The sequence below is a fragment of the Medicago truncatula genome, chromosome 7, assembly GCF_003473485.1.
Source record: "Medicago truncatula cultivar Jemalong A17 chromosome 7, MtrunA17r5.0-ANR, whole genome shotgun sequence".
Taxonomy (NCBI): Eukaryota; Viridiplantae; Streptophyta; class Magnoliopsida; order Fabales; family Fabaceae; genus Medicago; species Medicago truncatula.
The window spans coordinates 1,546,328-1,558,490 of NC_053048.1; the positions used below are offsets into that span (position 1 = coordinate 1,546,328).

The 12,163-nt window shown below is 33.5% G+C and overlaps 1 protein-coding gene and 1 non-coding gene across 6 annotated transcripts; one reads left to right on the forward strand and one right to left on the reverse strand.

Annotated features, from left to right (window-relative positions):
- Nucleotides 1-337: 337 nt before the first annotated feature.
- On the reverse strand, nt 338-552 carry LOC112416887 (small nucleolar RNA U3). Its single transcript, XR_003007399.2, has one exon. It is a non-coding gene; the product is annotated as a small nucleolar RNA U3 (small nucleolar RNA).
- Nucleotides 553-1,232: 680 nt separating this feature from the next.
- Nucleotides 1,233-9,225, forward strand: LOC25497440 (pentatricopeptide repeat-containing protein At4g19890). Of its 5 annotated transcripts, none has more exons than XM_039827325.1 (4): nt 1,233-7,047; nt 8,086-8,370; nt 8,579-8,672; nt 8,843-9,225. In XM_039827325.1, exon 1 carries the CDS (start codon nt 1,602-1,604, stop codon nt 3,690-3,692), a length of 2,091 nt encoding a protein of 696 aa, XP_039683259.1. In that variant the 5' UTR covers nt 1,233-1,601; the 3' UTR covers nt 3,693-7,047; nt 8,086-8,370; nt 8,579-8,672; nt 8,843-9,225. The 5 variants fall into 5 exon arrangements, with proteins under 5 accessions (XP_039683259.1, XP_039683258.1, XP_039683261.1 ...); XM_039827324.1 differs by having other exon boundaries at nt 8,579-8,662; XM_039827327.1 differs by having other exon boundaries at nt 8,579-8,623.
- The last annotated feature ends 2,938 nt before the right edge of the window (nt 9,226-12,163 follow it).

Here is a 12,163-nt window from a genome sequence, read left to right on the forward strand (position 1 = left end):
AGAGAGATGGGATAGGGAGAGAAGAGAGAATGGAGGAGAGAGATGGTAAAATCTTAAAAGAAAAAAACAATGCTAGGAAATCTCGTTTTCAAAAAAGATTTTTTCATGCTAAAATTTTATCAGAAAATCCCACAAAACTATCAAAATCTAATTCATTAAACAATGCTTTAAAATTTGAACGATTTTGAATACCACAATACTTTTTTAAATGATGAAAAGTTTATATTGAATATCACAAGACTTTTTTTAAATGACAAATAGTCTTAATTGAATAGCACAAGTTTTTTTTTTTTTTTTTTTAAGTTTTTTTTGGTGACTTTTTTAAAAGGTTGTTTTGAGTCTGTCAGACAACCGTGTGACCATCTCAGTCAGTTGAACTAGGCCAAGAACGATCATCTACAGCTGAAGATGATGCACACATCATCCTGGCCGTTAATCATGCTCTGATCACACGGTCATGGTTCATCCACCAGACGTATGTTCCTGTCTCCTTAGAAATCAAGGACACAGTAGTACGATCCTATAGAATAGATCATGTTCAAGTAAGGTCGTTTTTTTTTTTTTAAGTTGAAAAGAGTCTTGATTGAATACACAAGACTTTTAATAAAAAAATCTTTTAAAATCTTAATCCAATACACTCCCCCTTAGTTTTATTTTAAAAAAATGTTAACCAGAGTCTCTGAGACAATAGTTAAAAAAACTAAATATAGTATGAGTGTCTTAGAACTTGTGTAGTCAAAATTTAAAAAAGTGTAAAAAATGATGTTTTCAATGTAAATATCTCTTTTTTTGTTTCCTTAATTAGTGTCCCGCAGCAACCGGTCAAAAGATCCTATTTTAAAATATGTAAGGTCCGATGTTCGAATTTCGGTCACCACAAAAAAAAAAAAAAAACCCTATTTTAAATGAACATTGTATAATACAAGTTGATGTCGGGATTCGAAATCTAGACAGCCGCTTATTCACTTTAGAAAGAAAATTAGAACTTTAGAAGAAACATTTTTTTTTTTGAGGTGTGTTATTTGAACAACTATTTGATAGACAACTTATTTGACAACCATAAATTTACAAAGAAGAAGTAGATTTTGGCACGAAAATCAAAGCAATAGAGAGATAAAGTAAAAACATATGTGAGTATGAGAGAGAAAGTTGTCACAAAAGTTGTTACAAAATGGTTGTACAAATATCTTTTTTTTTTTGTTTTTTTTTGTTTTACAAAACCAAACAGAGCCTAATACAACACAACACACTCACCCATCTCTTCACAGAACACTCTTAGTCTCATTTCCACCACTACACCCTACCGGCGCAACCCTCAGGCCACCGCGAGCTCCGTCCATCGACCACCGTACAATAACCAGCTCTCACCTATCAATCTGCCACCGCCTCCTCCTTTTTCTTCAACTGTTGGTGCGTTCTATTCTTCCCAGTTTTCTCTTATGCAAAACCCCTAGATTTATAAACAAACCCTAATCTCTTTTTTTCTTTTCATTTCATGCAATTGAGGATTTAAATAGCTTATTCATTGGTTAAATTGATGAATTCTCCAATTTCAGTTTCCCTCATTGATTGAATCATTTTCCACACTTTGCACATTTTTCATGTTGTGCTTTGTGATTCTAAAAAATCATGGCTTTTCACGTAGATTCACCTCAATTTTCACGTTTAAAAGAAAATCACTATGTTATTATTCTTCTTCAACACAATTACAACCCATATCTCAAACTATGGTCCAAAGGGTATGTTCATTGGTGTGTGAATCTTATAATCAACATGCCCACATGAGAGTTTCATCTCAAAGACTCCATTTTGGGATTGAGGTTGATTTTTTAACCCATGAACAAGCTGTTTCCGTTGTTGCTTCACTTGCAAGTGATGCTGGTTCAATGGTGACTCTTAGTTTCTTCCATTGGGCTATTGGGTATCCTAAGTTTCGACATTTTATGAGACTGTACATTGTGTGTGCCATGTCGTTGATTGGGAATAGGAATTCGGAGAAAGCTTGTGAAGTTATGAGGTGTATGGTGGAGAGTTTTTCTGAGGTTGGGAGGTTGAAAGAGGCTGTGGAGATGGTTATTGAAATGCATAATCAGGGTTTGGTTCCGAATACTAGGACGTTGAATTGGATTATCAAGGTGACGAGTGAAATGGGTTTGGTTGAATATGCAGAGTTGTTGTTTGAGGAAATGTGCGTGAGAGGGGTTCAACCAGATTCTATTAGCTATAGGGTGATGGTTGTTATGTATTGTAAGATTGGCAACATTTTGGAGGCTGATAAGTGGTTGAGTGTCATGCTTGAGAGGGGTTTTGTGGTTGATAATGCAACATTTACGTTAATAATTAGCAGATTCTCTGGAAAGGGTTACACAACCAGAGCATTATGGTATTTTCGTAGGTTAGTTGATATGGGTTTGGAGCCTAATTTGATTAATTTCACTTGTATGATTGAAGGTTTGTGCAAACGGGGTAGCATAAAGCAAGCATTTGAAATGTTGGAAGAGATGGTTGGTAAAGGTTGGAAACCTAATGTGTATACTCATACATCATTAATTGATGGTCTTTGCAAGAAAGGATGGACTGAGAAAGCGTTTAGGTTGTTTCTTAAGCTTGTTCGAAGCGAAAATCACAAGCCAAATGTTCTTACATATACTGCCATGATAAGCGGGTATTGTAGAGAGGACAAACTAAACCGAGCAGAGATGCTACTGAGTCGAATGAAAGAGCAGGGATTAGTACCGAACACCAACACTTACACAACTCTCATTGATGGGCATTGCAAAGCAGGAAATTTTGAAAGAGCATATGATTTGATGAATCTAATGAGTAGTGAAGGTTTTAGTCCTAATCTATGTACATATAATGCCATTGTTAATGGCCTTTGTAAAAGGGGAAGGGTACAAGAGGCTTACAAAATGCTTGAGGATGGCTTTCAGAATGGTCTGAAACCTGATAAATTCACCTATAATATTCTAATGTCTGAACATTGTAAACAGGAAAATATCAGGCAAGCATTGGCGTTATTCAATAAGATGTTAAAAATTGGTATTCAACCTGATATTCATTCATACACCACATTGATTGCAGTCTTCTGTCGGGAAAATAGAATGAAAGAAAGTGAGATGTTTTTTGAGGAAGCTGTGAGAATCGGAATTATTCCTACAAACAAAACTTATACATCAATGATATGTGGTTATTGTAGAGAAGGAAATTTGACTTTGGCTATGAAGTTTTTCCATAGGTTGAGTGATCATGGCTGTGCCCCGGATTCTATTACGTATGGCGCTATTATAAGCGGGCTTTGCAAACAATCAAAGCGTGATGAGGCTCGGAGTTTGTATGACTCTATGATAGAAAAGGGACTTGTCCCATGTGAAGTTACTAGGATAACGTTGGCTTATGAATATTGTAAGGTAGATGATTGTTTATCTGCTATGGTTATTCTAGAAAGGCTGGAAAAGAAACTCTGGATCCGGACGGCTACCACCTTGGTCAGGAAGCTTTGTAGTGAGAAGAAAGTAGGCATGGCTGCACTGTTCTTTAATAAGTTACTAGACATGGACCTTCATGTTAATCGTGTAATATTAGCAGCATTTATGACTGCATGCTATGAAACCAATAATTATGCTCTTGTTTCTGATTTGTCTGCAAGGATACACAAGGAAAATCGTTTTGAAATCAAAGTCACAAAATAACGGGAATAAAAAGTACTAAGAGAGCTTCGGCCTCCTTGTTGATCCTACATAGCTTAACTACAGATTAATCAGAGACCAAGGTTGCTTTTGGAAAGGAGGGGTTCAGACCAGAAAAAAGTCAACTTGCTTTCTAATGCTGGCTGCACCTGAACTGTGAACAATAAGATCTTGTGTTTAAAGAAGTATTTGTCGGATCTTCAGCTTGAATATTGCATTAACTTGTAGATCAGCATTTTGAGGTCATGAAGGAAAAAAATTGTGTAACTTCTCAGGTAACTTACATATACCTACCTCTCCCCATTGGAATTTTAGAAATTTTGAAATCTTAAAATGGTATAGTTTGTCTCAAAATTTGATGGTTTATTGATTTACTTTACTGTTTATCATTCCATTTAAGTGGCAGTGACAATGTTGTCAAGTCAAATTGCTGCTTGGGACCATGACATGGTGGACACTATGCCATCCACCATAGGCCGCAATACGTATTTTTGCCTTGTTTCCTACATTGTTGGTGATACATATGTATATGGCGGGTTTTTGGCTGACTCCCATAATCTACCCTCCACCATTGATAAGAATAAGAAGTGGACAGAAATACAGCATACATAACAGCAAGAATGGGCTTATTTCATGCTCTCTTTTGCTGAAGCTTTCTCATAACAAGCGTGGACTCTTTTTAATGTCATATGTATTTAACCTGCACTCTATTTTTGCTCTCTGTATAATCTCAATTGATGGAAAGGGAAAATAGTTTGAGTGAAATTGTATGCCGTTGTGGGGTATCTTGATGATGTATTTATATCACTTTATATTAATGAAACTTTTGCTCAGAGGTTTCTGACTTTTATGCAATAAGGATTTGAAAATTCTGTGTTTACATAATTACACAATTGAGCCTTGTTTGTAGTTGTTCCAATATACACTATTTTACATGATTACTTAATGGCATAACCCACCCTCATAGTCCTATACAAAGCTTTAGCATGTGACTTACAGATGCTGAACCAAAACATAGTTAGATTAGATAGTACCTTTCACTGTTGTCAAATGTCCATACGCACACTGTTACACAGAAAAACTACACACAAATAAATAACTAGCAAATGTTAGAAAGAACCACTAATTGGAAGAGTGACTAGTTAGTAACAACATATAAACACAAATAAACAGATCATGTAAGTTCAACTCATGGTAAAAGGCGGAAGAGACATTTGATATGATAGGATGTGGATTCGAACAGGCAATTCCCCGATTCTCTGCAGTTGGTGTGTATGAGTTTGGCCGCTAGACTACAAATAAAAATAAATAGACGACGTTTTGGAATGCAAAACTAATATTTGAGAGAACAGAGACAACTTGACTAACAGAGTTTTGGTTTTCAAATAAAGACAGTCAACTTAAAACCACACATCCTATATTGACAGTCACAGAATCTACAACATAAAATCACAGTTAATAAAATAATTAGTTAGCAAAATCTAGGATCTGGGAGAATAAAAACCTATTCAACACTTCAGCCTTTAGCCAAGTATACTTGGCAATAGATTTGAAAGCTGAAAAGTAATTTTCATACAATGACCTTTTTGTTAAATTATTTTATCAGATCAGAACAGAATAGTCATTAATTGTTGCTAATTGCACTGGCAGTACAGCAGCTCATGCTCTAGGATACTATGCCCTAATATTTTTGGTTTAACTCGGCTGCCCTCATCTAGAAAGAAGTATTTTATGTTCCATTTGTTCTGTTACATGAAGTAGAATATTTTTAGCCTTAAGTTTGTGTTAGAGCATGGTTTGGAAAACCCTTGATGAAATTTGAAGGAAACAAGTCAAGGTCAAAGTCAATAGCTAATGATGTCGGTGAGGAGGTCGCTGTAGAAGGCTCTGGAATGGGGAAGAGGCATAATGAAGGTCCATGTTTGGAGAATGCAACTGTAAGTAAATGAATTGTAATCTTGACTTGTGATCTTAATTTACTTACATTTACATGTATTTGATGTTAAGGGAGGGATGGTGATTTGGTACAATATGATATGGCAGGATTCTAGTTTCTATCACCTTTTGTATCTTTTTTATCATTTGTAAGTTGCAACCGTGAGTTCTCCAAAACTTGAGTTAAGATATCTTTTAACTTGTCAGTTGTATCTTAATATACAAAACTTATTCCACTCAGTACCACTTATACTATCATTTTTCATGTATCTGCTTTTATTTTTCTTTTGGTACTTTATCCATTCAGAAATATATTAACTCACTATTTTAAAAATTTAAAATTTTGAATTTCAATAACTACTGTATAAACTTAATTTCAATAACTACTGTATAAACTTATTTTGTTTATGTAGTTCAATGATGAACACATTGATATCTCTGCTATATAACACATTCCATACACTAGAGATATCACTCGATCGTCACCAAAGTCGCTTTCAAAGTCTATGATTTGGAAGTTGCTTTCTTATTTCTATTCTGAAGAATGTTGATCTATTCTGATTTCTGATTGACATAAAACATAACACCAGCAAGTTGTGGACAAAAAAATCTTGATACTTGAATCAGCTCAAGGTCCTCATCTTGTTTTGATGTTGCCCTAAATAGATTTGACAGTAAAAGAAATAGAATAAACTCATGAAAATGGTGATGGTAAATGATTGACATTAGATTAATTTCTAATGCAGGAAACAAGAGAAAATATGTTTAATATGCTTTCATATAGGTTGTAAGCTATTTTAATAAGTTATCATTAGTAGTTTATTGCAAGAAGTTGAGAATAACTTGTGGATATTTCATAAGCTATTAATTAGCTCTCCAGAGTGCTTACACCTGTACTTTTGTCATAAGATACACCAAACGTAGAGGAGAGTACGGTTGGAAGCTTGCACTTCAACATATAAAATGTCTCTACCGTCTTTTACTATTTCTAAACATTAATATTATTCTCCTAAAATCCTCCTATGAATATCTACTATACTATCTAGAAAAATTAATGTCTGTTTTTTTTACAATTTTGCCCTTATTAGGGGTATTTTGGTAAATCACAAATTGGAGAAGAGGTGACTATATATGGTCATTTAACAACATTCCCTCCATTTCATTCCTCATTTCTCTCTCTAAAATTTCAGATTTTTCTCTCCTCCCTCTCTCTAACCTCACGCCTCCCTCTTCCTTTTTCCCCAATTCATCAAAAATCATCATTTCTTTACTAAACCAACTTATAAGGATGTTTTATGAACCTTTGGAGCTTATGGAGAGCTTGGATTCTCTATCTTTTCCCTCTCTTGAGAAAGATTGAAGTTAGGGTTTGGATAGAGAAGTGGTGTTAAGAGCTTGTGACAACAATTGGAAGTTATCTGAGGTGAGTTTTTAGTAAGCTTTGAATTTTTAGAAGTTATGTGGTTAGAGAATAATGAAATGAAAACTTTGATTTGAACCTTTAAGGAATTATCAGGGAAAAGTGGTTGAGTTATGAAATTAAGTTACTACATAAATGATTTTGAAACTAATTATGCATGTTTGGGTGAATAGAAGTTATTATGCTTGGATGTTATGGTATAAGTGATCCTAAATTTTTTTCCTCATAACTGGTAAATTTTAAGTCCTTTCTTACTAACTTTACTCTGTTGTTGCTATTGGATAATGGAGAATATATTGCTTTAGATAGTGAAATTATTGTTGGATTTCATTAGGGTTATGTTTAATTTGATTTGGAATTAGTTTTGTGCCTTAATTTTGTGTTTCACTGAAGATTATTGATGCTGATACTGTTTGGTTGTAAATTTTATTGTATGGTGAGGTCATTTGATACATAGAATATTCTTGCTCTCTTATTTGAAGTTTCAAAAAATCATGACATAGAAAAATCTTGCAATGATTCAGAAAATATGTTTGCTCTCTTTTATTTGGTGGTGAAGGCATTTTCAAAAGATTCTATTAGATTAATGTATCATAAAATTATGTATCAATGGATTGTTAAAGAAATTGCTTTTTTCAATTATGTATTAATGGACTGTTAAAGAATTTGCTTTTTTAGTGAAAAGTTAAGTATTTATCAATTATACGTTATTAAAAAAGGAATTATGTCCTTAGATGAATGATTTTACCTTACTCTATGGTCTCATCATTTTTCTTGTGGATTAATATGTGTTTTGATAATATGCTAATCTACTCATACCATAGTATGCCAATCTTTCACAGCATTCATTTCCTGTCACAAAAATCCTTCTCAACTGTGTTTTAGATGTTCATTTCTCTCATAAGATTTTTACTCTTGCTTTTGTATATGTTGTCAGAGTCCCTTGAATCTTTTCTTAAATAGATTGTTTTGAAATTGTCTTTTATGAGCAGTTGAGTGTGTTTACTCATACTTGCTGATGCCCTTTACTTTGCCTTGCAGATCTATATTCATTTTTCCATGTAGATTCTACTGAAAATGTGTTTTGAAAAGGTAGTTCACATGGAAGTACGTTGGTTTGATGAATCTAAGCATTCAAATGGAGCAAGGCTGTCTACTGATGCAGCTTTGATTCGAGCGTTGGATGGTGATGCACTCGATTTTTTTCTTTTGTAATTGAACTTTGAACAAGTTATGACTCTAAGATGCTTCTGGGTATTGGTTTGTAGAAAAGAAGATTAAGGGGAAGTTGATTGGTGATGCTTGAGATGCTTAAGGGATATTAAGGTATGAAATTTTATATGCTTGAATGATATCGTGTCTTGCAATTAAATCTGGCCGCAAATCACTAGAATCTGGTCACAATTAAATTGCATATGTTTATTGAAAGCATTAATCCATAGAGGGTTTAAATGTAGTAGTTTGGTAGGTTTGGTATCTTCCTATTACTACTGAATCGGGTGTTTTACGCACGTGTTCTTTCTGCATAATTCAGAGTTGGTTCAAGGTGATTTTATGCTTAATTTGGAGCAAGTTTGAGGTAATTTTCTGCAAAGTTCAGAGCTGGTTTTTGCAGCTGGTACGTAGCGGTATTTCTTCTGCACTTGGTTCAGTGAACATCTGAGTCATTAAGCTTAGTTCAGTGAAAGTGCCAAAGTGACAAAAAAATTATTATATTAATATCATTAATTAATTAAACTAATATAAGACCTAAGGTTTATTTTCATTTTTACTCCACCAAACTCACTTAAATATGTAGGGTTTCACATAGTATGCACGAGGTTGCAACAATATGAGAATTGAAGACGACATTGAAAGATGGAACATTGAAACGCTACTATTTCTTTCATCATTGTTTGGATGCTTGATAGCTTTAGGAGATTGATGGTGTAATTTTGTTTGTGTATTGAGGCTTCTATTTTAGTATAAGAAAGCTCGTGAAAAACAGACTTTTAGCCTTTCTTGAGTTTAGAATAAGAAAGCTCGCGAAAAAAGACTTTTAGCCTTTCTTGAGTTGTATGTGTTATGTACTACGGAGTGTTAAGTATGTGATAATGTAGCTCCATTGGAGTTGTTCCTATGTACTAAACTCAATACTTTGTATGTGATCTTATGGCAAATGATAGTGTGGAATGTCTACAACCCTTCATAGAAACTAGGTATAATATTCTCAATGCGATGCCGAGTTTCGAAGATATTAATAAAATTCTAATTTATGAACTAATAAATTCTATATTACTTTGATATAAGTTTGATTGAGTGAACTTATCCTATATTATTTTAATTTAAAAGTATCTTTAGAAATGTTAAACATGTATTAGCAAAAAAAGAAAAGAAATGGTAATCATGTAACAATATCATCTATTCTTTTTGTTTTTAAATGTTGTTGGATGCATATTAGGATAATTTTAATCATAATATTCTATACTTATTAAGTTTGTTTGTGATTTTCAAATAGACCCGCGTCGCACGGGTCAAATCTTAGTAATTGATTGGTTTATAGCACAAGGGTTTCAAATGAATTAGGAGCTGGTAATCCATTTGAAGCACGTGTTGCCGTGTTAGTTGCTATGTCACTTGCACTCACTGAAACAAGTATAGTGAGCGCAACCCTCTTTGCATGCTGCCATGTTTATGGCTACATTTTCAGTAGTGATACGGAGGTTGTTAAATACGTTACTGTCTTGGCTCTTCTGGTTTCTATATCTGTTATACTCGATAGCATACAAGGCGTTTTCACAGGTAAATTGCTCAGTATACAAGGTTTCTACGTAGTTTGTAGTGACTCAACATGATGACTAAAGATAATCTGTTAAAATTAGTTGAATATTGTTTAAGATAGTTACAAGTTAGTTACATTGTGATCTAACTAAACTAACTAATCGTATTCACAAATCTAAATTCTATCACAATAAGACAAACATTGTCTAAATTTGTTTTACAAGTTAGTTACATTATGAATTAAGTTATTGTTGTTAATATTCTGTTGTTTTGTTGATTTGTTATGTGATGATGAGTGTTTATATTTAGTTCTATCTGATTAGTTTGAATTTGAATTAATTTAGTGTTGTTAATATTGTGTTTAGGCGATTGAGAGAAGGAGGGAGAGACTGGGAACTGAGGAGATTGAGCAAACTGGAACACCAGTTCATGCTAACCAGCTGACCATTTTCTCTGATCCATCTTCATTCTCTGCTGCTTTTGGATCTTCTTCACGTGTCCACAAGAAATCACCAAAATCCTGCATAAAGCTGAGTACACCTTATGGAAGTAAAGTTCCAAAAATCATCATCGACATTGCGAAACTTCCTGCTGCTGAAGATGGTGAATCAGAGCTTCTGACTCCTCAGAAGAAGCAGCTATTGCATTCGATTGATATAATTGAGCGTGAAGTTAAGCAATAGTTGATGAAACTTAAAAGAACCCCTACAGCCAATAACTTATTACTAGAGAGGTCAAGAGATTCCATATTCTTCATGCGTCCAATATCTTTTGGTATTGTTCCAATCAAATTATTGTGAACCCTAATGTCCATGAGGTGAATTGAACAAGATTTGAAGTGCAGAAAAACTATTGAAGATAGTTGAAGGAGATATCATAGAGCAAAAGGAAAAGGAGATTTGGGCTGAGCTTAATCATCTTCTGATGATTTATAGGGATCCAAAAGCAAAGAACTTGGTGATTTTTCCAATCTGCTTAATCTTCTGCTTGAAGATTAAAGCTGTATACATTTTAGATTTTTCCTTGCATCACCATTCTTTGATGATTTTGTTGCAATTTTGGTATAATCCATTGTATATATTACAATGTATGACTATAATTTTGAATTGAATGACACCTGTTTCTTTTCTCTTAATCAAATTGTTTGGAATTCACCATGACTCTTTGTTTGATATAATATATTCTTCTATATTACTTGATAATTTTTATTTGAGAGGAAGCGTGGAAAGAAAGTGTAGGTGTATGCATGGTCAGCTAATGGTTTTAGGGAGTTGCTGGGTAAAATGTGCATTGAACCAAATTAGTGTGTAGGATTTAAGGATTAGGGGTTTCTGGGAGTTGCTAGGCATGATGTCCATTGTGAGAGAAGCAAATAAGTTTCAGCTGAGTGCATATGTGCAATCAATTTCCACAACAGGCCTCAAACTTTTTTTTCCTGTTTGCTTAATCTTCTACTCTTTTTTCAAGAAGCTTAACTTCCACTTGAAGATTACAGTTGTAAACATTTTAAATTTTTCCTTGCACCATCATTCTATGATGATTTTATAATTTGAAGTATTTGATCATATTATTGTTTTAACAGAAAATTGTACATTGAAGCAAAAATTGTTTCTTGCTTCAATGTATGATCACCTTCTCCAATCTAGCCTCATTTGAACATGATGAGTTCTCTATTCATAAAGCTTATATATTGTGAATTTGACAATTTATCGTTTTAGCAGCGGCTCAAATTCAAATTCTGATAAATTTTAGCAATAAATATTTTTTTTAAAATATAACTCATTCAAACATATAATATAGAATTTAAAAAACACGATATTCAATGCATCAAAAGCTGTCAAAACTTTTCTAATGCATCGAAGCTTTGTAATTAAAGGGTAAGAATTTCGTAAAAATATGTAGTTATTTTCCATAATTTGCTCATTTTTCCTTTAGAACAATTATTTTACAAAATATGTTATTAAACCCGTGCTTCGCACGGGTTTGTAACTAGTATTCTTAGAATTATGTAACAATGTTGGCAAGTGATCCTTCAATTTCAGATCAACTTCTATCTTCACCAACCATAAATCTGTCAACATAATAAGAGGTACCCTCTCTCATTATGATAATTTGGCTCAGGCTACGGTACATGTCCTAAATGGGTCTCCTATCATAGGTGATTTGATTTTTTTTTTTTTTTTTTTTTTTTACAAAATTGATGTCAACCATTGGATGTGCTTGAAAACTTTTGAAGACCATAGTATTATCATACTCTTTAAACATTAGATTATTTTTACACTATGTTCCATCATCTTTCTCTTTCCCTCTCCATATCTCTTACTCGTCCAACAACAACAACAACGCGATGCACCGCCGC

Excerpts from the sequence above, each read along its gene's own strand:
- LOC25497440 (XM_039827325.1), top strand. The coding sequence starts at position 1,602 with ATGTTGTGCTTTGTGATTCTAAAAAATCATGGCTTTTCACGTAGATTC.